At 38.7% G+C, this 26,249-nt stretch overlaps 1 protein-coding gene across 1 annotated transcript; it reads left to right on the top strand.

The window, feature by feature from the left end:
• The first annotated feature begins 7,859 nt into the window (after positions 1-7,859).
• LOC131942771 (uncharacterized) lies at positions 7,860-25,868 on the top strand. Its single transcript, XM_059302697.1, has 5 exons — positions 7,860-8,052; positions 8,404-8,594; positions 9,124-9,188; positions 14,500-14,661; positions 25,197-25,868. The coding sequence occupies exons 1-5, from the start codon at positions 8,044-8,046 to the stop codon at positions 25,352-25,354; spliced, it is 585 nt and encodes a 194-aa protein (XP_059158680.1). The 5' UTR covers positions 7,860-8,043; the 3' UTR covers positions 25,355-25,868.
• The last annotated feature ends 381 nt before the right edge of the window (positions 25,869-26,249 follow it).

The raw sequence follows: 26,249 nt of genomic DNA on the forward strand, positions 1-26,249 counted from the left end.
TGTCAGAAACGGGAAGTTCAGGAAGTACCACAGTGTATCGACAGCTTTAAATTTGATCCACTGCTTATATATGAAGCTTCGTCATCATAACTTAAAACGATACTCAACTTATGGTTTTCACATATACACAAACAAAAAGAAACACACATAGACATACAAACATACAAACAAAATTATAAAACAAAGTTTTTTACTCAAAGGAAATATTTTATTTTTCAATTTTTTTTCACGTATACGTGAAAGTAAAAAAGTATTTGATTTTCATTGCATTCAAATAAAAAGATTAACATTTTCAGCCCGTTTTTATTTAGGTCGAGGGCGGATTGACTTGTCGGGTAACGCCGTACACCTTTCAGGGTCAAAGGTTTCTATGTTAGGTGTGGGGGTGTTGTCGCTTCCACCTAGGATCTTTCGAGTCGGCGTTCTCAGGTAAATAGATCAATACGTGAAGCCGGAGTTATTTCAAAAGCAATTTATAGTTTTAGTTATATAAAATAGCAAGTAGAATGAACACAAGTTAGGTAGAACTACGGAAACTAGACATCCTCTCTTGTTGTTTTAAACAAAGTAGTTCTTGTTTTTGGTCTTTTAAAAATATGTTTATATGTTTTCGCAACAACTTTAAATATATATATATATTTTACGGTACTGTTTGCTACACGTTCAAACCAGCAGATAAAGTAAATTATATCTGCTTCTGTTTTCTCTGTGCCCATCTACCTTTATGTGACTCTGGTATGATTTATTACAATATAATTAAGTAAATATCTAACTCTTTGTAAGGTTTTGGCTGATATCTTCATTTTTTTCAGAACGAATTCAGCTGATTTCAGAAACTAAATATAACAAAGAATTAATTATTCCCATAACTATTCTAAGTTAAATAACCATTGTTAATGTTGGATATTTTGGCCTTTGCAAGAAATGGAATATGAAATGGAAACAGACATGTTTAGATTACCCAAGAATAGGACGAGGGCTAATTTTAATGCCGAGTCACCAACTATAAATTCTGGTGAGTTAAACTTTGGGGTAGACGACAACACCGGATACCAGATGACGACAAACCCAACAACAGACCAGGCTTCAGGGTATTCTCAAGACTCACCTGTAGACAGCAGAATTCATAGAGGAGGCAACAGACAGTATTCAGGACATGACCTGATAGGAAGTCGTCGTCAGAGGGGAAGAAACAAGGTATTTAAAAAAAAATAAAAGTAGCTGTTTATAACAATTGTACCTCACTTAATTAACTGTCATTAAGTATCTTATTCCACTTAAAGGCATAAAAAACAAAACACCAGCAGCGGATAAGCACCGGAGTCATATTTGTATTTATTTGAATACCTTTACTTTAAAACCAATGGCTAAACTTTGTAAATAGAAAGTCCGTTTAACTCTGTACCAAAGCATCGGGTTTATCCATACATGATGTAACAATGTTAGAGAATTTTAAAAAAAAGAGGTATGGGGGCTCAGACGCCTTCCACACACACACACACACACACACACACACACACACACACACACACACACACACACTGTAGTGAACGAGTGAAGGGGGATGAATGGGGGTGAATGTTGTTGTACTTGGTACCCTGTCCCGTTCGACCTTCTTCAGTTCTCGTGCTGTGAGTTGTAATAGTCCGGTTTGTACCAGTTTATGAAAGGGTATATAAGGTGTATGAAAACGTGTGTGAATGCCTCAGTTTTGTCCAGATCTCCAAGGTTAGTACAGGTTAGGTTTAGAGTAGTTTTTAGCCACTTTATCTAGACTGTTATGTGTAGATAGTGTATATAATATTAAAATCTTTTAGTTTTCAACGAGCCTTTGTTTCATTCAGTCCTATATATATATATATATATATATATATATATATATATATATATATATATACATACATATATATATATACATATATATATATACATATATATGTATATACACACACATATATATATATATATATGTATATATATATATATATATATATATATATATATATATATATATATATATATATATATATATATAGTTAGCCACTGTATCTTAGTTTACTAGCTTGTGTATTTTGTCTTTGGACTAGACTGTTATGTGTAGATAGTGTATATACTATTAAAATCTTTTAGTTTTCAACGAGCCTTTGTTTCATTCAGTCCTATATATATATATATATATATATATATATATATATATATATATATATATATATATATATATATATATATATATATATATATATATATATATATATATATATTTACAATATATTCAATATTTGACAGGTAGAATTTGATGTTGCTGGCAATGAAATATTTAGAAGCCAATACGAATTTGATAATGTTGAGAGTCCACAGGCCACTGATCGGACAGGGCTTGTCAATGAAAGAGAAAAGGTAAACCGCTTTGGAGAAAACTCCTATCGAGGAAATCCCCATGAAAGAAAATCCTTCAGAGCTTCACATTGTAACACACAAGATGACCGTAAAAGGCATCAAGGTGCAGCACGTAATCCGAACGCTAATCCATTTAACTTTGAGGTGTATCCTATTAATCAAGAAGCGTCTATTCACCAACCAGTGAATCAACCTATGAATCAACAAGTTATTCAACACATGTATCAATCCAGGTATCCACCCATGCATCAACAAGTATATAACCCAATGCATCCACCTTTGAATCCACAAATTAAGCAATGGTATGCGGCACAATACCCGCATTACGCAACTACTCAACAGAACGTGTGGTCGACAACCCAGTCAAACCCGATGATCTCACAACAGCCCATTTATTTAACAACCCAGCCCACTTTTTACGGACAACCACCTATTTCTATCACGCAACAGGTAATCAAAACCAAAACTACATTCAGTTAATTTAGCGGTGTTAGCTTTCCTTAGCCGCCCAGTACACTATTTTAAGTCTTAAATAGTTTTGTAACACTAAACGACTGAAAGATTATACATTATTAGTACAGTATCGAGTATGAGTTATCATTGGTAGACCGCGGTTCTTGATTTCCGATCCCACACTTAAGTCCGTGGGACTTTCGATTCCACCCAGTTGTGATTTTTTTCTAAGCTAGCGAGAGTAAAGACAGCTAGGCAAAGAGCTGATGGCTATATACCATTTTTTACTGAGTTCTCACAGACAGATGAACTCTACTTCACCTGTTTTATTGGCAACAAGATCCGACAAGGCAATTTTATTAGCACAATTTTTCGTGTTTGAAAACTATCTTTAAGGGGGTAGGCTCCAGAAAAAACCATTTTCTTAATTAAAACCTTTTATTGATTCATTTGTGTATATCTAAGTTAGGGTACTTGAAGGAAAATATTTCCATGCATCAGGGAATATTTTGAAAAAATGGTTGCCATGGCAACGGCGGCCATCTTGAAAAAAACATCCTTTTCTGGAGTTCTAAAATTTCATAAACTAACATAAATATCGGCTATAGAACCATTGATCCTTCTTGTACTAACGCTAATAGAGTCAGCTGGCTAGTTTTTGTAACAGAAATCACTCTAGAAATATTTTTTTTTAATTTTCAAAATTTGGTGTGACGAAATTCCAATGAAAATAATGCTAAATTCAATGGAATTTCACCACATATTTTTTTGAAAATTTGAAAAAAAATATGTCTAGCTGTGTTTCGGTTACAAAAATTAGCCAGCTCACTCTATTGATGTTAGTACAATAAAGATCAATGATTATATGTGCGGTTTATATGTTACTTTAGGAAATTTTAGAACTCCACAAAAGGTAGTTTTTTCCAAGATGGCCGCCGTTTCCATGGCAACCATATTTTCAGAAGAGTCCCTGGTACATCCAAATATTTTTCCTTAAGTACCCTAACTTATACATACACAAATAAATGAAAAAGGCTTTTTAACTAAAAAGTTTTTTTCCCTGTTTTTTTCGGGAGCCTATCCCCTTAAAGCATTTATTACACTGTTAATAAGTAAACGACAATATCGCAGTTCGAGCTTAGCAATATGTTAAAATACTTACAAATCAGGGAAACATAAACTGGAATATAAAATTAATTAAATGGATATGCAGTTAATTACCAAGTGCAAGAATTTACTTGCTCTTACTGAAGCCGGTTACCCAATAGAGCTGGAAAAAGCGACAGACTCGTGCTACTGAAATAAAATAAAATCTTTGGATTCAGGTGCCCGACCTTATTGTTCGCTAAAAGCACTATCTCTTTAAATGTATATGTAACAGAAACAGATGGACTCTACTTTACCTGTGCCGAAAAACATTTGGTCAAGGTACTTTATAACTTTATCTGTCCAATGTAACATTTGGTACTTAACATCTAGTAATCAGTATATCCTCCTGGGATTTTAACAAGGCAAGCATATAAACGTTAGGTATCAAAAAAAGATAAAAAATATAGTACAAAATGAGTATTTATGATTAACACATGAAACAAAGTGGAACACAGGTTTAATTTGGATCTGGATGAGCTATGATTAGATCATCAGATTTTCCCGTTAGTGCCAAGGACACATGGGACAGATGAAGTAGAGTTCATCTTTTTCAGTAACCTCGACATATGAAGGGATAATATGGTCAGCACTACGATCAGGTGCCATTTTTCCCTAACGTTAGTCAGGCACCCATCAAAGGAGGGAGGGCTCAGGGACGTTCTAGTGACTAGAAACCAGATTCGAACTCGACACTTTCCTGCTAGCTGTGTAGCTTTTTGTGTAGATAATGAGTAACATATTCTTAACTTATTTTTGTTTACATTTTGCAGCTTAAAATCAAATGTCAGTTTAAATAATTACTACATTAATTATTGCAGGATCCTGGAAGGGCCAATACTTATGCTGTCGAAATTGCAATCAGCATTTTTACTATATTTTTTTTCTTTTTCCCATTGGGCATTGCCGCTTTGTGTTATGCAGTAAAAGTAAGTTTTCGTTTATATTGAAAACCTTTTTAAACTCAGGGTGAATTCTTGAATAGAAATGTTTATAATTTAATTGTCACAACGGCTAAAATTAGAATGAAAAAACATTTTTACGCGTGTGTACGTGTACCTAAACGTGTACTGGTACGTGTACTTTCAATCGTACGTTTAGGTCTTTCATGTTTGTATTTGAAGTATGCTTTTACGTATGCCTTTTGAGTATGCGTTTGTGTATGATATGCGTATAGTTACGGATATTTGTGTACTTGTGGGTATGCCTATGAGTACGTCACTTTTTCCGTGTGTATGTAAATACAACTTTGAAAAGCCACCATTTCTTTTTTACAGGCACGTGAGTTAATCAGAAATGGACGTTTTGATGAGGCGAAGCGTCGTGGACAAAAGGCTGCGATATTGATCATCACTGCTTTAGTTCTAGGCATAATTACTTATGCCTTGTCATTAGCAATTTATTTTTTCCCTCCAGATAGTTAGCTCTTTTGTTGTTACATTAAATGAATGTATACTTAAATATACTTTGTATACTTAAATATACTTTGGACAACAGTAAAAGTTTTTTTTACACCAATTTCTGAATAAATGTGGTTCTTTGAGAGTATTCACAGTCAGAGTCGTAGCGAGGGGGGGGGGGGGGTGCGGACCACACCGGGTGACACCATTTAGGGGGTGACACCAAGGTAAAATATAGCAAAATATATAGAGAAAAACTTGAGGGGTGGGGGTGCAAATCGAAAGTTTGAGGGGATGGGTGCAAATCGTAAACTTGAGGGGGGTGGACATATATATATATATATATATATATATATATATATATATATATATATATATATATATATATATATATATATATATATGTGTGTGTGTGTATGTGTGTGTGCGGTGTGTTCAGGAGTGATTTGATTAAATAGTCAAACTGTAACAGGGGCTACGCAATTACACAATGCAACTGTACTCTTTTATTCTCTTTACACTCTATTCTACTACATTTTACCATTATTCTACGGTAGTCTCTTCACATTGTTGCAGTCTACTCCATATTGGTAACTACTGCTTGCTTTGTGTGATATGTTTTTTTTTTGTATTTTTGTAATATATATAAATAAATGTATATAAATAAAGAAATAAATAAGTAATCGAACGAACGAACAAGCGAAGAACGAACGAATGAACGAACAAACAAACAAACGAACTAACGAACGAACGAACGAACGAAGAAGCGGTCGAACGGACGGACATACGGACGAACGGTATTCGGTCGCACGATCTATCAAGGTCTAGATCTAATTGTTTTTTTAAACTTACGTTTCAACTGTTTGAAATATTTAATGATAAACTTGAAATACCGTGGATTGTTTTAGAAAATTGCCGCGGTCTATGCCCCCCCCCCCCCCCCCCCCGGCCCTTCGCGCTTGTAAAATTTACCGTTTGTTTTAGTCGGGCATACAGTCTCCGATACATTGATCCACCTATTGAGCTGTTGTTTTTAAGAAGAAAACAGCCGATTTCAGTGATATTGCATATCTATAATATAGCGGCTAGTTAGTGTGTCAGTCCGTCATCGCTATAGATTTTGGAACCATAAAAGTAAACATCGCACCATGTAGTGCTTTGCAGTGCATCGCATTGTCTCATTATAAGTAACGAGCCGGCCCGCGGCATAACATACGCCGCTATTTAGTTGTTTTTTCTACTTTTCAGTAATTCATAATTTGTGAATTCGATGGTATCAACGCTGCCACTGAAAATGTTGGGGGGGGGGGGGGGGGGGGTGTGTGGAAATCTAAAGTTTGAGGGGGGGGGGAATTTTAAAACAAAAGTGGTGCAAATTGAAAGTCTGAGGGGAGGTACAAATCGAAAGTTTAAGGGGGTAGGGTGGAAATTGAAATTTTGAGGGGAGGGGTGCAAATCGTAAGTTTGAGGGGGGGGGGTCAAATCGAAATTTTGTCCCCGGGCGACGGAAAGGGTCGCTACGCCTCTGTTTTATAGTCATTCACTATGTCAAACGCGTCCGCCGGCGCTCGGAAAGGGTGCGATTTGGCGCTACGGGATAGACTGTGAGCAATATGCCTTTATGATTGCTTTTAAATTTATGTTATGAGTGTTGTGTTTGTTTTTTCTTTTGTGTTTTTTTTTTGCGTTCGTTTGTGTTGTGTTTAGTTTTTTTCTGTTCCCAAGTTGGTACATTTAAAAAAGATTTACCGTGGCGGAGCACGAGATGCAACTAGTGTACATATATATGTATGTATATACATATATACAAATAAATAAATAAATATATATATATATATATATATATATTTATATATATATATATATATATATATATATATATATATATATATATTTATACATTTATATATATATATTCTTCAACCACTCTCAGTCCCCCCACAACGGGAATAAGGCTGAAAGAAACCCTGGGTAGTCATTTGCAATTTAATAGTAAAAAAAAAGATTTACAAAAAAAAATGGATTTTAAAGCAGTTGACGTCCTTAAAACAATTCTTAAAATTTGAAAACTTAACACTATCCTCTGCAATATGTTTTCATCCAGCCTTCAATTCTCGTTTGCTCAGTACAAATGTAAACACATTCATCAAATACAGTCGGCCTACAGTCTGGTAAGATCGATAAGCGTGAGTGAGTTCTCCTAAACTTTCTTGCTTATTCGTATATAGCAGAAAGGGTTTGGATGGCCCCTCGAGATAAATCGGGATATAGAAATATAGAAGTTTAAACGAACAGGTATCTTTCATCAAACCCCCACCCGTAAACCACGCCACCCCACCTTCACCTTACACGTTGTCCAAGCGTTTTCAACAATTTCAGTCAAGGCACATAGATCAGGAAGGGAGGGGTTTTGTTTACCTGTTACTATTTTTAACTGTGTCATTCTTGTCTCAGTGATCTAGGGTTACCTGTCGCATCTGCGATTTCTGCAGTGTGGGTTGTATGCCGTGTTGGATTTGGGATGTGTTTACATAATAAAACAAAGTAGAGTGAATCGGAGAGTTTGTTCCAAATATAATTTTATTCTAACACGGCAGAAATATATGTGTGTTAAACTGTTAAAATACACACTACTGTTGCCAAAAAAATGACTGATGTAAGTATATTTGTTAACGGATAGTGAGTAAATTATTCTACTAATTAATTACTAGTTGACTGAGATAAGTAGTTTTCTAGTAGAATGATGTAAGTATTCTTCTAGGTGACTGATACTAGTAGTCTACTTACTGGCCTATATAGTTAGTTTACTAAATGTCTAACGTAGCAAGTCACCTAGCTGACTGATATAGATAGCCTATTAGTTGACTCATATAACTGGGACTATTATTTGACTGACCTTATTGAAAGCACTCTTCTAGTTGCCAAATATAAGCAGTTTTGTATTTGGAAAACTTTTCCTAATCTTGGACTGCGATAAACTAATGTAGACAGTAGATATTTTTTCTAGAACCAGGAGCAGCACCCAGACCTAAAATTGACTTCACATTTCCTTGCTACGAACATGACGCCCACAACTGATTTCAAATCGCCACACGAAGAAGTAGTTACCATCAATGAGCCTGTTCGATCTGGTAGAAAAAACCCTACAAAGATTACCAAACTCTGCTTCGTCTTTATAGTTGCTTCTGGAATCATCAAGTAAGTTGCCGCAGTTTTTATAACTTTTTAGGGAAAATGATTGGTTAAAACGTCATACTCGCGCACACCACACACTCAAAACCTCACACTTATACACAGATGTCTATTGTATTCTTAATGACAACTGCAAATTGCTTTCTTAAAACAACACTAATCCAATGTAATTAAAAGATACTGAACCTCACGAGTAAGAGTATTTTACGATTTTTTGCTATCATTGTTGGGACGCGTGGTCGCGTGGTAAAAGGCCCCCACATTTAATCCAAATGTCTCGAGTTCCTAGACGCTTATCTGTAGATTGTCTCTGAGTGCACTCAGCTCTAATTGGTTCTGATTCATATTAAGATAAACAAAGGCATCCGGACATAGTGTTCACTACACAATAACTTTATATCCCGGGGTAAAAATTTAAGTTATGAGAATTGTCTTTTATCTTCGAAACAGAACCTTTGTATTATTTAACGTGCATCTATGAGGTTTCCCTTTATTTGTAACCACTAATAATAAATTATTTATCACTTTGGTACAGCTGTCACTTATTCGCCATTCTCTATAACTGTTACTATAAACTACTCAAGCCTGCCTTTGGAGAAAGTAAGTACGTCAAATGTCTGTATACTAGGTTACTAGCAGTCAGAAAATCTAAATTTAGCACTTATGTCTTGATGGGAAGGAAAGCCTTATTACAAATTTCAGTAGTTAATAAATAAAATATTGAAGGTTTTTTAATGGATCAGTAAATTAGTTCTGTACGGGTCAATACGTAATGTCTTTAGTTAGTTCATCATATCTTTAGGGTTCAGTACATCACCCCTTTATGGGTTAGAAAAACATCATGTCTGTAAGGTTCATAGCATGATATCTATATGGGTGAGTAGGTCATGTTTTTAAGTGTCAGTACATCTTTTCTTTAGTCACCACATCATATCATGTCTTTGGGGTCAGTACATCACGACTTAATGGGTCAGTTCATGTTGTCTCTATGGAGCTGTACGTCATGTCTTTAAGTGTCAGTATAGCATGTCTGTAATGTTCAGTACATCATGTCTTTAGCTGTCATCATGTCTGTAATGTTCAGTACATCATGCCTTTAGCGGACATCATGTATGTAATGTTCAGTACATCATGCCTTTAGCGGTCATCCTGTCTGTAATGTTCAGTACAGCATGCCTTTAGCGGTCATCATGTCTGTAATGTTCAGTACTCCATGCCTTTAGCGGTCATCATGTCTGTAATGTTTAGTACATCATGCCTTTAGCGGTCATCATGTCTGTAATGTTCAGTACATCATGCCTTTAGCGGTCATCCTGTCTGTAATGTTCAGTACATCATGCCTTTAGCGGTCATCATGTCTGTAATGTTCAGTACTCCACGCCTTTAGCGGTCATCATGTCTGTAATGTTCAGTACTCCATGCCTTTAGCGGTCATCATGTCTGTAATGTTCAGTACATCATGTCTTTCGCGGTCATCATGTCTGTAATGTTCAGTACAGCATGCCTTTAGCGGTCATCATGTATGTAATGTTCAGTACATCATGCCGTTAGCGGTCATCATGTCTGTAATGTTCAGTACATCATGCCTTTAGCGGTCATCATGTCTGTAATGTTCAGTACATCATGTCTGTAATGTTAAGTACATCATACCTTTAGCGGTCATCATGTCTGTAATTTTCAGCACATCATGCCGTTAGCGGTCATCATGTCTGTAATTTTCAGTACATCATGCCTTTAGCGGTCATCATGTCTGTAATGTTCAGTACAGCATGCATTTAGCGTCATCATGTCTGTAATGTTCAGTACTCCATGCCTTTAGCGGTCATCATGTCTGTAATGTTCAGTACATCATGCCTTTAGCGGTCATCATGTCTGTAATGTTCAGTACATCATGCCTTTAGCGGTCATCCTGTCTGTAATGTTCAGTACATCATGCCTTTAGCGGTCATCATGTCTGTAATGTTCAGTACTCCACGCCTTTAGCGGTCATCATGTCTGTAATGTTCAGTACTCCATGCCTTTAATGGTCATCATGTCTGTAATGTTCAGTACATCATGCCTTTAGCGGTCATGTCTGTAATGTTCAGTACATCATGCCTTTAGCGGTCATCATGTCTGTAATGTTCAGTACTCCATGCCTTTAGCGGTCATCATGTCTGTAATGTTCAGTACATCATGCCTGTAGCGGTCATCATGTCTGTAATGTTCAGTACATCATGTCTTTCGCGGTCATCATGTCTGTAATGTTCAGTACAGCATGCCTTTAGCGGTCATCATGTATGTAATGTTCAGTACATCATGCCGTTAGCGGTCATCATGTCTGTAATGTTCAGTACATCATGCCTTTAGCGGTCATCATGTCTGTAATGTTCAGTACATCATGTCTGTAATGTTCAGTACATCATACCTTTAGCGGTCATCATGTCTGTAATTTTCAGCACATCATGCCTTTAGCGGTCATCATGTCTGTAATTTTCAGTACATCATGCCTTTAGCGGTCATCATGTCTGTAATGTTTAGTAGCCTACATCATGCCTTTAGCGGTCATCATGTCTGTAATGTTCAGTACATCATGTCTTTAGCGGTCATCATGTCTGTAATGTTCAGTACATCATGCCTTTACGGTCATCATGTCTGTAATGTTCAGTACATCATGCCCTTAGTGGTCATCATGTCTGTAATGTTCAGTACATCATGCCTTTAGCGGTCATCATGTTTGTAATGTTCAGTACATCATGCCTTTAGCGGTCATCATGTCTGTAATGTTCAGTACATCATGCCTTTAGAGGTCATCATGTCTGTAATGTTCAGTAAATCATGTCTGTAATGTTCAGTACGTCATGCCTTTAGCGGTCATCATGTCTGTAATGTTCAGTACATCATGCCTTTAGCGGTCATCATGTCTGTAATAATCAGTACATCATGCCTTTAGCGGTCATCATGTCTGTAATGTTCAGTACATCATGCCTTTAGCGGTCATCATGTCTGTAATGTTCAGTACATCATATCTTTAGCGGTCATCATGTCTGTAATGTTCAGTACAGCATGCCTTTAGCGGTCATCATGTCTGTAATGTTCAGTTCATCATGCCTCTAACGGTCATCATGTCTGTAATGTTTAGTACATCATGCCTTTAGCGGTCATCATGTCTGTAATGTTCAGTACATCATGCCTTTAGTGGTCATCATGTCTATAATGTTCAGTACATCATGTCTTTAGCCGTCATCATGTCTGTAATGTTCAGTACATCATGCCTTTAGCGGTCATCATGTCTGTAATGTTCAGTACATCGTGCCTTTAGCGGTCATCATGTCTGCAATGTTCAGTACATCATGTCTTTAGCGGTCATCATGTCTGTAATGTTTAGTACATCATGCCTTTAGCGGTCATCATGTCTGTAATGTTCAGTACATCATGCCTTTAGTGGTCATCATGTCTGTAATGTTCAGTACATCATGTCTTTAGCGGTCATCATGTCTGTAATGTTCAGTACATCATGCCTTTAGCGGTCATCATGTCTGTAATGTTCAGTACATCATGCCTTTAGCGGTCATCATGTCTGTAATGTTCAGTACATCATGCCATTAGCGGTCATCATGTCTGTAATGTTCAGTACATCATGCCTTTAGCGGTCATCATGTCTGTAATGTTCAGTACATCGTGCCTTTAGCGGTCATCATGTCTGTAATGTTCAGTACATCATGCCTTTAGCGGTCATCATGTTTGTAATGTTCAGTACATCATGCCTTTAGCGGTCATCATGTCTGTAATGTTCAGCACATCATGCCTTTAGAGGTCATCATGTCTGTAATGTTCAGTACATCATGCCTTTAGCGGTCATCATGTCTGTAATGTTCAGTACATCATGCCTTTAGAGGTCATCATGTCTGTAATGTTCAGTAAATCATGTCTGTAATGTTCAGTACGTCATGCCTTTAGCGGTCATCATGTCTGTAATGTTCAGTACATCATGCCATTAGCGGTCATCATGTCTGTAATAATCAGTACATCATGCCTTTAGCGGTCATCATGTCTGTAATGTTCAGTACATCATGCCTTTAGCGGTCATCATGTCTGTAATGTTCAGTACATCATATCTTTAGCGGTCATCATGTCTGTAATGTTCAGTACAGCATGCCTTTAGCGGTCATCATGTCTGTAATGTTCAGTTCATCATGCCTCTAACGGTCATCATGTCTGTAATGTTTAGTACATCATGCCTTTAGCGGTCATCATGTCTGTAATGTTCAGTACATCATGCCTTTAGTGGTCATCATGTCTATAATGTTCAGTACATCATGTCTTTAGCCGTCATCATGTCTGTAATGTTCAGTACATCATGCCTTTAGCGGTCATCATGTCTGTAATGTTCAGTACATCGTGCCTTTAGCGGTCATCATGTCTGTAATGTTCAGTACATCATGTCTTTAGCGGTCATCATGTCTGTAATGTTTAGTACATCATGCCTTTAGCGGTCATCATGTCTGTAATGTTCAGTACATCATGCCTTTAGTGGTCATCATGTCTGTAATGTTCAGTACATCATGTCTTTAGCGGTCATCATGTCTGTAATGTTCAGTACATCATGCCTTTAGCGGTCATCATGTCTGTAATGTTCAGTACATCATGCCTTTAGCGGTCATCATGTCTGTAATGTTCAGTACATCATGCCATTAGCGGTCATCATGTCTGTAATGTTCAGTACATCATGCCTTTAGCGGTCATCATGTCTGTAATGTTCAGTACATCGTGCCTTTAGCGGTCATCATGTCTGTAATGTTCAGTACATCATGCCTTTAGCGGTCATCATGTCTGTAATGTTAATTACATCATGCCTCTAGCGGTCATAATGTCTGTAATGTTCAGTACATCATGCCTTTAGCGGTCATCATGTCTGTAATGTTAATTACATCATGCATCTAGCGGTCATCATGTCTGTAATGTTCAGTACATCATGCCTTTAGCGGTCATCATGTCTGTAATGTTCAGTACATCATGCCTTTAGCGGTCATCATGTCTGTAATGTTCAGTACATCATCCCTTTAGCGGTCATCATGTCTGTAATGTTCAGTACATCATGCCTTTAGCGGTCATCATGTCTGTATTGTTAATTGCATCATGCCTCTAGCGGTCATCATGTCTGTAATGTTCAGTACATCATGCCATTAGCGGTCATCATGTCTGTAATGTTCAGTACATCATGCCTTTAGCGGTCATCATGTCTGCAATGTTCAGTACATCATGTCTTTAGCGGTCAACATGTCTGTAATGTTCAGTACATCATGCCTTTAGCGGTCATCATGTCTGTAATGTTCATTACATAATGCCTTTAGCGGTCATCATGTCTGTAATGTTCAGTACATCATGCCTTTAGCGGTCATCATGTCTGTAATGTTCAGTACATCATGCCTTTAGAGGTCATCATGTCTGTTAGCGTCTGTACTCTTACTTCTCAGGGATCAGAATGCCATTCCAAACCGTCTGCAGGCTGAACGAAGTACAACACTTCCATAGCCAAACAAAAAGCTTTTTTAATTCCTTTATAAACCCCAAATCTACCGTCTTATATTGTACCCCTAATATTACTATACCTTAAGTTTTCATGGGACGGAGTGGTCTAGCGGTAGAGAGCTGGACTGCTAACCCGTAAGTTCGAGTTAGAATCCAGGTTCAAGTAGTAGACCGTCCCTGATTCCACCCAACTCTGATGGGTACCTAACTCACGTTAGGGAAAGTAAAGGCGGCTGGGCATAGTGCTGACCACACTATCTCTTCATATGCCGAGGTCACAGAAACAAGTGAACTCTACTTCACTTGCTCCATAAACCGTCAGGTTTGAAAAGCGAACTTTACTTTTTACTTAAGTTTTCACTGCATGCCTTCTCTTACCTGTCATTTTATTCTCATTTAGCTTCCAGTGAAGACAGTGAAGACAGCATCAATGACATTATATTCTTCGTTTTTCTGTGCAACAACATCGCCTGTTTATTCATCTGCCTGCACATATTCACAAATAGGTGTAGAGCAAACAAAGTCATCGCAGTGATCGCTACAGGTGTCTGTATATTTACACGTAAGATTTATCTGTATGATATTTTAAAATATTTTGTTAAAGTCTGAGCAGCTTTTAAAATTATTTTTTATACTAGAGTTTTCGACTACCAGGGGTCGGCAACCTTTAGAGACTGAAGAGCCAAAATTTACAATTTACAAAATTTCCCAGTTTTCAAAGAGCCACAAACATTATGCTCATTGATTAGGATTGGGTTTTATATATATATATATATATATATATATATATATATATATATATATATATATATATATTTATATTTATTTATATATATATATATATATATGTGACGAGCGAACATTTATCCTGCCGACAACGCCAATTGTAACGAGCCAACAGTTACCATGCTCGCAACGCCACATGTAATGAGACCTAATTGCCTGTAGTGCCACGTGTTAACGAGTTTAACCACTCATTCTAGACAACATTGACCACAGTATAGATACTCAAGATGCAGGTTCGCTATTGATCCTTTATTACATGAATCAAGAAATGCTTCATAATAACACAATAAATCAACAGGAATGCTTCTCAATAATAGTCTGAATCAACTGACCCCTAACAGTCCTTCACTAGGCTTCATATAACTGAATCCACATGTCTATAATCCTCCTTAACACAATACGGCTAACCCGTTCTATAACCGACTTGACATAGTCACACAGACTGACTGATCTAAGCGAGCGATGAAAGAGGCAAGAGGGGAAAAGGGGTCGAGCTCCGCCGTCCCCCCCTATTTATCCCTTGAAATCGTAGTCGTACTTGTATCCATTTCCGTAATCGATACTTGTAATCGATGTCTCCGAATACTAGTTGCGCAGTTCTACGTACAGTCCGACTAATAAAACACCTGCATCCTATCCATCAAAGTTGACAGCTCGTCTGAAACTTCTCGTACCGTTTCCCAAAATAGCACGCGTTGGCTTTGAGATTGTTATCAGACCGATCCAATAAGCCACCTGTTATAGTTGCGTCAGATTTCATACTGCGTCGCGGCTTCTCGTTCGTTATCATTTGTAACTGGTAGTTAGGCCTACCCCAGTTACATCCACCCCTGCTTTTTTTGTGTGTTTTCAACCACAAACAACGCCTGGCAGGTGCACTCCTCCAAAGTCAATCGCACAGTCGTAAAAAAAAAAAATTTATTGTTCCACTCACTGTCCACGACGTTCCATTCGTATACGATTGACAGTTCTACCTATTTCACATATCAACTGTGTCTACATCATCTTCCTGAGACACAAAACAGTTCTAGAATTCACATCCACCCTTTCCATTTGGTGCCTTCACCAGTTCACTTCTATAGCTCTTTGAACAGTCTGTTTTCATACCAGCGCGACCATGAAAGAATTGATGGTTGCTGACAAAAAATTTCGTATTCCTTCTGTTCCTTAAACTTCTCCGCGGACCACTTATCCGATGGTCTACTGTCTCTCTGCTTCTGGAGGGACCGGGATCCTCATTGTTGCCGGTATCCTCCACTTGTATATCGCGTTTGTTCTGTTGATGGTGATATGGTTCCGGAATGGGTATGTGAATTTCCGTTATAACTTCCGGTTCCCTAATTGTCTTGGGTTTCTCTGTGTGTAACTGCTCTTCTTGCCTATTCCAATATTTCTTTAATTGAGCAATATTCGCCCACCGATCCGGTTTGGCGTGATCGATGGGTCTTATCTTAAAGGGGCCACCTGCTGCTTTAGGCATCTCCACGACTTGCCATATCTCCTGTCCCCAGAGATCGTGGATTTTGTTTCTGCCTAACGGGTGGCTACGCAGTAATACCCTGTCATTCAGTTTGAGTGGCGGGTCCTTCGTCTGTATCGGCGGTTCCCTTCGCCGAGATTCATGTTCTAGTCTTTCCTGTACTACCCTGTACATTTCTCTAATTCTTCTCATATGTTCATTCACATATTCCAGTGCGGTGTATGAGCCAGTCATACTCTCCCTTTTTCCTAGGAACAAATCAAGAGGGAGTCGAGCCTCTCGTCCGAACAGCAACATGTATGGCGTAAAGCCGGTTGTGGCATGGGGTGTGCAGTTGTATAGATATACCAACTCTGGGAGAAAATCAGGCCAACGTTTTTTCTGTTCAGGTTCTAGCGTACGCAGCAAATCATGCATGCTGCGGTTGAACCGTTCACACTGTCCGTTTCCCTTCGGATTAAATGTGGTTGTTCTAGATTTGTTGATCCCGTAGTGGCCGCACAGTTGGTTAATTACTTCTGACTCGAAAGCCCTTCCTTGGTCAGAGTGTAATTGTCTTGGTATGCCATATTTGATGAACCAATGTTCTATTAATACCTTTGCCACTGTTTTGGCAGTCTGATCTCGTGTGGGCACCGCCACAGTCCATTTGGTGAATACATCAGTCATTACCAACACATGTTCCGTCCCATCCGATGATTGCTCCAACGACGTAAAGTCCATCGCCACAATCTCTAGTGGTTTTGTCGCTAGTAGGTGTCCTGATGGCTGTCTCATTTTGACAACTGGCATTTTCGCATGCTGACACCTCACACAAGCCTCACAATGGCGTTTGACCTCCATTTCCATATTGGGCCAGTAACACCTCCGTCGTAATATTTTGTGCGTCCTGTCCTGACCCTGGTGTCCTGCCCTGTCATGTGCCAACCTTAGCACTTCTTCTCTTAACTGTCCAGGCACCACCACCTGGTGTATTGTCCCATCAATTTGGTCATGAATTCTCCGTATGAGAACACCATCCTCTATACTGAGACGGTCCCACTGACTCAGTATTTTCTTTGTTTCTCGACCAAATTGTTCTCTTTCCCTTCTTCCTGGGAATTTTTGTTCCTGGACGTGTTTCAACAGCGGCTGTAAGCCACTATCCGTTCTCTGGGCATCTCTTATCTTTTTGTGATTAAGGCAAATAAAATCACTACTGTCCATATGTTCGGGTTCCGTGGATATGTGCTCCACCCCGGTCTGCCCGTTCTGCATCACTTGTACCCCATGAGGGATATCTGTTGACGCTCTGACCTCACATATTCCTGTCAGTGTTTCCTCCTCATCACCCGGTCTCTCGTAAGGATTCCTTGATAAGGCGTCCGCATTGCCATTGGACCGCCCCGGGCGATACTTTATCTCTAGGTCAAAGAGTGCCAATTCTGCTGCCCATCGCTGTTCGATGGATCCCAACTTTGCTGTCTTTAGGTGACTCAAGGGGTTATTGTCAGTGTATACCACACATTTAGCACCTAATAGATAGTCCCTGAATTTCTCAGTCACAGCCCATTTTAATGTCAAAAGTTCTAGTTTCATGGCGCTGTAATTTGTCATGTTTCTCTCTGATCCCTTCAGAGCTCGACTGGCATACGCAATAACCCTGAAACCTTGCTTTTGTTGTTGTGATAGCACAGCTCCCAGACCTTTAGAGCTGGCGTCGATTTCTAACCGAAATGGTTTGTCAAAGTCCGCGTATCCCAATATCGGTGCCTCTGTCAAAGCCTTTTTCAAGAGCTTAAACGAGTTCAGGCATTCATCAGTCCATAATTCACCTATCAGTTGTGTTTTACCTTTCTTTTTCTCCTTACTGTGTTTCTTTGTCATTTTGTTTACCAAGTCATGCAATGGTGCGGCAATTTTTGCAAAACCCGGCACAAATTTTCTATAATAGGAAGCAAAGCCCAAGAATGACCTGACCTCTACCGTAGTTGTTGGTTGTTTCCATTCTTTAACAGCTGCAATTTTATCTGGGTCAGTGGCGATGCCATCCGACGAAATCACGTAACCCAAAAAATGTACCGATTTCAAACCAAAGCAGCATTTGTCTGGGTTCAGCTTTACTCCTATCTCCCTAAGACGGAGAAACACTTGTTCTAATCTTTTTAGATGGTCCTCCCAAGTTTTTGAGTAAACTAGAATATCATCCAAATACACCAACATTATTTGAAATAGAAAGTCACTCATAGCACTCTGCATTACTCGCTGGAATGTAGCAGGTGCATTAGTTAGACCAAACGGCATACGGGTCCACTCGTACAGTCCCAGTGGAGAAATAAATGCAGTTTTATGTTGATCGTTGGGGTGCATGGCCACTTGGTGGTAGCCACTGGCCAAATCCAAGGTAGAAAAAAATCTTGCTCCCCCCAACGCATCAAGACATTCATCAATACGAGGCAAGGGGAATGCATCCCTTCTTGTGATATTGTTCAATTTCCGGTAATCACAACACAGTCTTATCTCCCCTGACTTCTTTTTTACCACTACAATCAGTGCCGCATACGGGCTTGTACTAGTTGTAATAATTCCCTTTTCTAGTAGATCATTCAGGTGTGCCTTCACCGCCGAGTAGTGACTCGGTGGTAATCTTCGATAAGGTTGCGCCACCGGCTTGTCTTGTAGTAAGGGTATCTGGTGTTTGATTACTTCCGTGTACCCCAAATCACCCTCATACGAGGCAAATACATCCCTGTATTTATTCAGTAATTCATTTAATTTTGGGTCTTCAGTTTCCGGGAATATATATGATCGGCCACCCTTTTTCTTCACCTCGGCCGTCACATTGACCGACCTAATTGTTACTTCATTACTACTGGTATTGATCAGTTCGATGCACTGTGCCGACCTTTGTACCTCGACGTTCTGTGGTACTCCTACCAGAGTGTTAGGCGGTATAAAAATTTCCTCATCCAAAACATTAGCTACCAACCCTTGAACTAGTCCGTTTTCCGCTGATGTGTATGTCCGCAGTAACACGACGCCTGCCCTCAGTGCGGCGCCACATGGTTCTATCATCACATCACCATTCACGCTTCTATCACCAATTTGTAATGTGATTGCCTTGACCGTGTTTGCCGGGACTGCTGTCCTTCCTCTGGTCTTGGCAAACCTGGCCAACTTGGATCCCCGACCTGGTGTGGTCGATCCGACAATATTTGTAAGAAATTCTGGCAACTGGCCAAGAATATTCATGCCCAACAGGCAAGGTATATTTGACACATTTGTCTCTAGGTTGTGTTTCGTAACGAACACCCCAACCTGCTTCAACCTATGTCCTGCCACCACGACATCCGCCAGAAAATAACCACAGTATGGAATGGTTAGTCCATTAGCTGCCGTTAGGCGCATGCCTGTGTCAGACCTCAACCTATGGTCTTTTCCTTTCATCCATTTGGTGTAAAAATTTTCCGTGATTGTCGTCACCTGGGAGCCTGTATCCACAATTGCCTTCACCGCGATGTCCCCAATCGTAATCACCATTTCGGGACAGACTCCCATCATTTTGCTTCTTGGGCCATAACCTCGCCCCTCTGTAGCTTGGCCCTGCCTTACAGAGGACGACCGTTTCCCTGGCAGTACCGTGCCATATGTCCGGGTTGTGAACAAGACAAACAAATTGGTCGACCGTCTGCCGTCCATTGGAGTGATGGCTTGGCAGGACGCGGCCGTCCAACCCGTCCCTGTTTTGTCCCGTTCTTTTCCTGATTCTCAGCTGTTGACCTGCTTTCCAACCTCTCCAAACGTTGGTCAACCTTCTCTAGGTGGGCCAACAGTTGAGCCATCATGGTCTCCATCGTGTCGGCCCCTGTGGGTGGGGATTGTCTCTGTTCAGGCACAGAGACTTTGTCCACCGAACAGTTCGATTGGTCCTCATCCTCGGACCTGCGGATCGCTGAGTTCCTGACCTGAAGGAAGGTCAACTGCGGGTCTTTGTGGACCTCCTCCTTCAACTCTCTCCTTAAGATCGGGGTTGCTAGCCCCTCGATGAAATGGTCCCTCAGTAGGCGTACATCAATGTCCGGTGATTTGCCCTTTACCAAATCAAAGGCCCTGTTCATCCTGTGTGAGTACTCCATCACACTCTCCGCCATTCTCTGCTTTAAGCCCACGAATCCCGATAGCAGTTGCACTCCCGACCGTCTCTCCCCAAAGGTCTCCATAATCAGATCTAGCACCTTATCTGGATCTGATTGGACGGTCCTATCGTGGCACTTAACCTCTGCCCTAACCGTTTCACCTATACTGCCCATCAGCAGTCTTAATCTTTCCTCTGGTGACATATGTCTCGAGGCCCAGGCCGCTTTGACCTCTTCACTGAACCTGTTGGTTAAAGTTGGATCTCCGTCCCCGTAAAATTTGTTAATATGGGACTCTCTGGGTAGGACCACTATATGGGTCTGCTTCTCGTCCAGAGTAGACATTTTCTTCCTTAAGTACTAAAAAAAAGAGTTCTTTCTTACCGTGTGTGTATGAAAAATTTTTCCTCGTTCCTCAATTTTCACAGTTCCTGAATGTCCGAATTCACACACACACTAAACACAGTTATGCACAAGGTTGACTATAGGTGCCTCAAACGGCAAGTCTAGTTGAATTCATCCTGATCGCAGCGCCAATTGTGACGAGCGAACATTTATCCTGCCGACAACGCCAATTGTAACGAGCCAACAGTTACCATGCTCGCAACGCCACATGTAATGAGACCTAATTGCCTGTAGTGCCACGTGTTAACGAGTTTAACCACTCATTCTAGACAACATTGACCACAGTATAGATACTCAAGATGCAGGTTCGCTATTGATCCTTTATTACATGAATCAAGAAATGCTTCATAATAACACAATAAATCAACAGGAATGCTTCTCAATAATAGTCTGAATCAACTGACCCCTAACAGTCCTTCACTAGGCTTCATATAACTGAATCCACATGTCTATAATCCTCCTTAACACAATACGGCTAACCCGTTCTATAACCGACTTGACATAGTCACACAGACTGACTGATCTAAGCGAGCGATGAAAGAGGCAAGAGGGGAAAAGGGGTCGAGCTCCGCCGTCCCCCCCTATTTATCCCTTGAAATCGTAGTCGTACTTGTATCCATTTCCGTAATCGATACTTGTAATCGATGTCTCCGAATACTATTGCGCAGTTCTACGTACAGTCCGACTAATAAAACACCTGCATCCTATCCATCAAAGTTGACAGCTCGTCTGAAACTTCTCGTACCGTTTCCCAAAATAGCACGCGTTGGCTTTGAGATTGTTATCAGACCGATCCAATAAGCCACCTGTTATAGTTGCGTCAGATTTCATACTGCGTCGCGGCTTCTCGTTCGTTATCATTTGTAACTGGTAGTTAGGCCTACCCCAGTTACATATATATATATATATATATATATATATATATATATATATATATATATATATATATATATATATATATATTTATATTTATATATATATATATATATATATATATATATATTATATATATATATATATATATATATATATATATATATATATATATATATATATATATATATATATATATATATATTATATATATAAAGAAATTTATGTGCGTGAGTGTGTGTGTTTCTGTTTGTCTTATATCCATTATATATATATATATATATATATATAAATAAATATATATATATATATATATATATATATATATATATATATATATATATATATATATATATATATATATATATATATATATATATATATATATTATATATATATATATATATATATATATATATATATATATATATATATATATATATATATATATATATATATATATATATATATATATATATTATATATATAAAGAAATGTATGTGCGTGAGTGTGTGTGTTTCTGTTTGTCTTATATCCATTACCACACCTTTCATCTGTTCACCATGATACTAGGAAGTTGTTGAGAGGTATCTGCTAAAGAAAAAACAAGGCAAACTCGCAGGATTGCTTCCCCCCTCCCCCCTCAAACCCCCCTCCCCCCCTCCATTCGGCAGGACGATTATTCTCTATATACGGTATATAAAAATAGAAGTCGCTTGCGGATTGACACCGGGCTTACCCGTGAGCACCATGTCGGCTACGATCATTTTAAACAGCGCGACAGGCTATGGATACAATGGGTTGCTATAGTCGCTTATTTAATCGAATCAGGCGCGTCCTCCGGCGTCTCTGCAGGGGGCGATTTGGCGCCCAGGACTATCCAGCGAACACTACATGCCTAAGTTAGTTTTAAGGAGCACCCTACAATAATGATAATGCGGCATATGACATTCGACTTACCGTCTCCGACACATAGGCGGAGAGTGATTAACGATGATATTACGGTGAGTACACTCAAGGCTTTAATATAGGCGGTAGTGTAGGTAAACCGATAAATATGATGCAAGCGCAGGCACTGTTTACATTTAAATAACTCAATTTTAGAAAACAAGGAATTATATTGAAATAGGGAGTAACTAAATATTTTAATAGAATAGCGAGTGTTTATTGGTTATATTTATTAGTATATCGTTCATTACCGTGTCTTGCAGACTAATATTTTTAAGAGCTTTAAAAATACAGAAAATATTATCTATATATATATAATTATCTTCTGGGAGCCGCTAGAAAACAAGCTGCAAACGCGCTCCCTACCGTCTCCACCCCTACAGGGTCTGGTGAGCTGTGGTTCACTCTTTATGTTTACAAACATTACAAACACAGCCGGGTTTAGTGACGACTATTAGGGGCAGATAATTTAGTTTGAAACGATTTTAAACGTAGGGAAGAGGGGTAACTAAGTGGAGTTTACTTTAACGGAGGGGTGGCAGCGTTGGTAGTGTCGAATTAACAAATTATGAATAACTGAAAAGTAGAAAAAACAACAACTAAATAGAGGCGTATGATATGCCGATGGTCGGCTCGTTTATTAATATTTGTGCATGGAGCTGAAGAGCCGCATCTTGACATCAAAAGAGCCGCATGCGGCTCGCGAGCCGCAGGTTGCCGACCCCTGGACTAGACCTGATAATTTTCTGTGTTCAAATTCAGTTCAGACTTTTACACTCGACTGGATCATTGTATATTTGAAGGGTTTAAGCATCGGAAAAAAAACACTTCCTTATTCATAAGCCTTTTTATTTATTTGTGAGCATCTAAGTTAGGGTACTTAAGCGAAAATATCTTTTCAACCTATGATTGCTATTGCCACGACGGCCATCTTGAAAAAAAGTTTTGTGGGGATCCCACATTAATCCTTCTTTTACTAACTCTTAAGAAATCTACAGAAGCATTTTTGTAAACTTTTAGAATACTAGTACAGATATACAATACTAAATATAGCGGTTTTTATACATGTTTTAGTAATTTAATTTATAGTTAATTTAGCGCATTACTACAAAAAAGATTGTAAATTAACCTCTTTAAATCTTCTTTTACAATAAATTTGGGATAAATGAAAATTCCTAGAAAAAATATGTAATATAATGGTGAAGTGGACAATAATTTGTAAAGTTATATGGTATAAAATACCATTACCATACCACAAAATACCACTAAAACCAGTGGGGTAGCTACCGTAAATCTAGCCTAAGCAAGGCATATTGGCATGGACCATTTTCCCTCTTTAAAGAAAATGAAAACTTTTACTTTGGAATTTTAATATTTCTTTTATAAAAATAATTTTAAAGAGAAAATGGAAATCCAGTATATTTTCTACTGTAGAAAAAAATCAAAAGTCCCAAAAAGCCCCCCCCCCCCTCCAGAACTTTTAAACGGTAGAGGTCGTTGTATTCAGTGTGGGAGGGGGGGGGGGTCGCATAGGGCTCATCGCTATTAATAACACTGGTACAAGTGTTGTTGCATTGCCGGGAAAGCCGTTGAGAGAATTAGAACATTGAACTTAAACATTGACTCTTTTGTGAGATAAGCATCCGTCTCGTGAAATTTACAAGCATCGCTATAACCCTCCCCCTTCCCCTCTCTCTCAACCGTCTGTTCTAACAGACATTTTTTATTATTTTAACGGGATAAAAAATAGTTTTGACAGTAAATTTTACGATTTTTCGTCATCGTGCCACGCCTAAATTGTGACACCTCCAATCTCTCCTTTTGACGCTACTGTGTTAGGTTACTTAAATGTTAATTTGTTAGTTTGCTTTTATATAAACGTGATACACAATCAAAGGTGTTTTACGTTACGGGGTACTGCATAAATTAAATACACATTTTACAGATTGACGAAGGAGCCCAATGATAATTTTTGCATAGGGGCCCGTAAATCCTAGCTACGCCACTGACTAAAACATCACCAAAATACCATAACGCACACCACAATAGGGGGTCGGCGTGGTCGAGTCGGTAAAGCTCATGATTGCTAAACCGAAAAGTCTCGAGTTCGAACCCTCGGGCAGATGAGGCTCGTTAGCTGGGGACAGCCACTCTTCTAGGAGAGACAACTGCTGCCTTGTAGTTTGTTCTTGGTTGGACAAAGGCTATGGAAGCAAATCCAAAAAGAAAAGCAGGCTGAAATCGGAGTCAATGGCCTCAATGGCGCATAACCAGTTGACACGTACCGCTTAATTGTGTTGGAGGCGTGGTCGAGTCGGCAAAAAGTTCATGTTTGATAAATTCGAACAAACTTTCGAGTTCAAACCCACTGGCAGATAAATCTCGATCCCCTTCAACACTAAAAATTAAGAACGAAGAAGAAGAAGAAAAGACACCACAATACCACTAATTATCACCATAACCATTAAAATGACTCATTGTATTCCACAGCCTTCTTCTTGTTTGCGGCGTTGGCCCTGACGAGTCCTGAAATCCAGCCCATTGGACTTAGGAAATATGCCCTTTATTATATACTGCTCTTTGCTCCATATTCTGTTCAATTCACTACTGGGTTGCTGATGATCATTGAAATGTATAATTTCACGTGATTAGTGAATTGTCAATGTATATGTAATAGGTGTTAATATTAGGAGCATGAATGCTAAAATATGTGTGTTTGCGTATTTGGTTATAAATAAAAATATATGGATATAAATAAATACATGTATGTGCGTTTGTATGTGTGTATGTGTGTGTGTGTGTTCGTGCGTTCAAACCAGACAGAAAATGTATGAGCATTGCCAAACCAAAATTAATAAATTTTTTAAATTAATATTTTAATTCACAGCATTGTTTATATCTACACACTTAAAAGCACGTTTCTATAGAAATTGTGTACTAATTTGATATGTAAATAGCGAATCTGACGTGATGTATTCTAATATAATTTTGGTGAAGATTCTCTTCTAGGCAGAGTGTAACACGAAATGATTTTAACACGGAGAAATATTTCCGTCCCCTGAGATTTTATTTTAATTGAACGATTTCCACTATATTTTATGCAACTAGTGTAGTTACAAAAACAACGTATTTGCATGTCAACAAGAACAAGATCAATCCCAAAACCAAACCGAGCTATTATGCGTAACAAATGGAAAAAAAATTATAATACAAATAGTTTGGAATGGGGCTATACCCTTTTGGTTCGACTCATTGAAATCCATTCGTGTGTGTTTAATTGAAATGTAAATAAATTCATTACAATCCAGTCGGCCTACAGTCTAGTAAATTCAGTAAAGGAGTCAGTCCTCTGAAATGTTATCGTGTATTCATACACAGCAGTTAATATTGGGATGGCTTTGTGTAAAAAAAAACACGCAAAATTAACCGCAAACATTAATGAAAACACATACTTCAAAATAAACGCAACATACCCACAAATATCAAGACAAACGCAAACCTAAAAGCAAACTATATCGGAAGCATAAACACGAAAATACAGAA

The sequence above is a fragment of the Physella acuta genome, unplaced genomic scaffold (genome assembly GCF_028476545.2).
Source record: "Physella acuta isolate Inbredline_101_S28 unplaced genomic scaffold, ASM2847654v3 ptg000426l, whole genome shotgun sequence".
Classification (NCBI taxonomy): Eukaryota; Metazoa; Mollusca; class Gastropoda; family Physidae; genus Physella; species Physella acuta.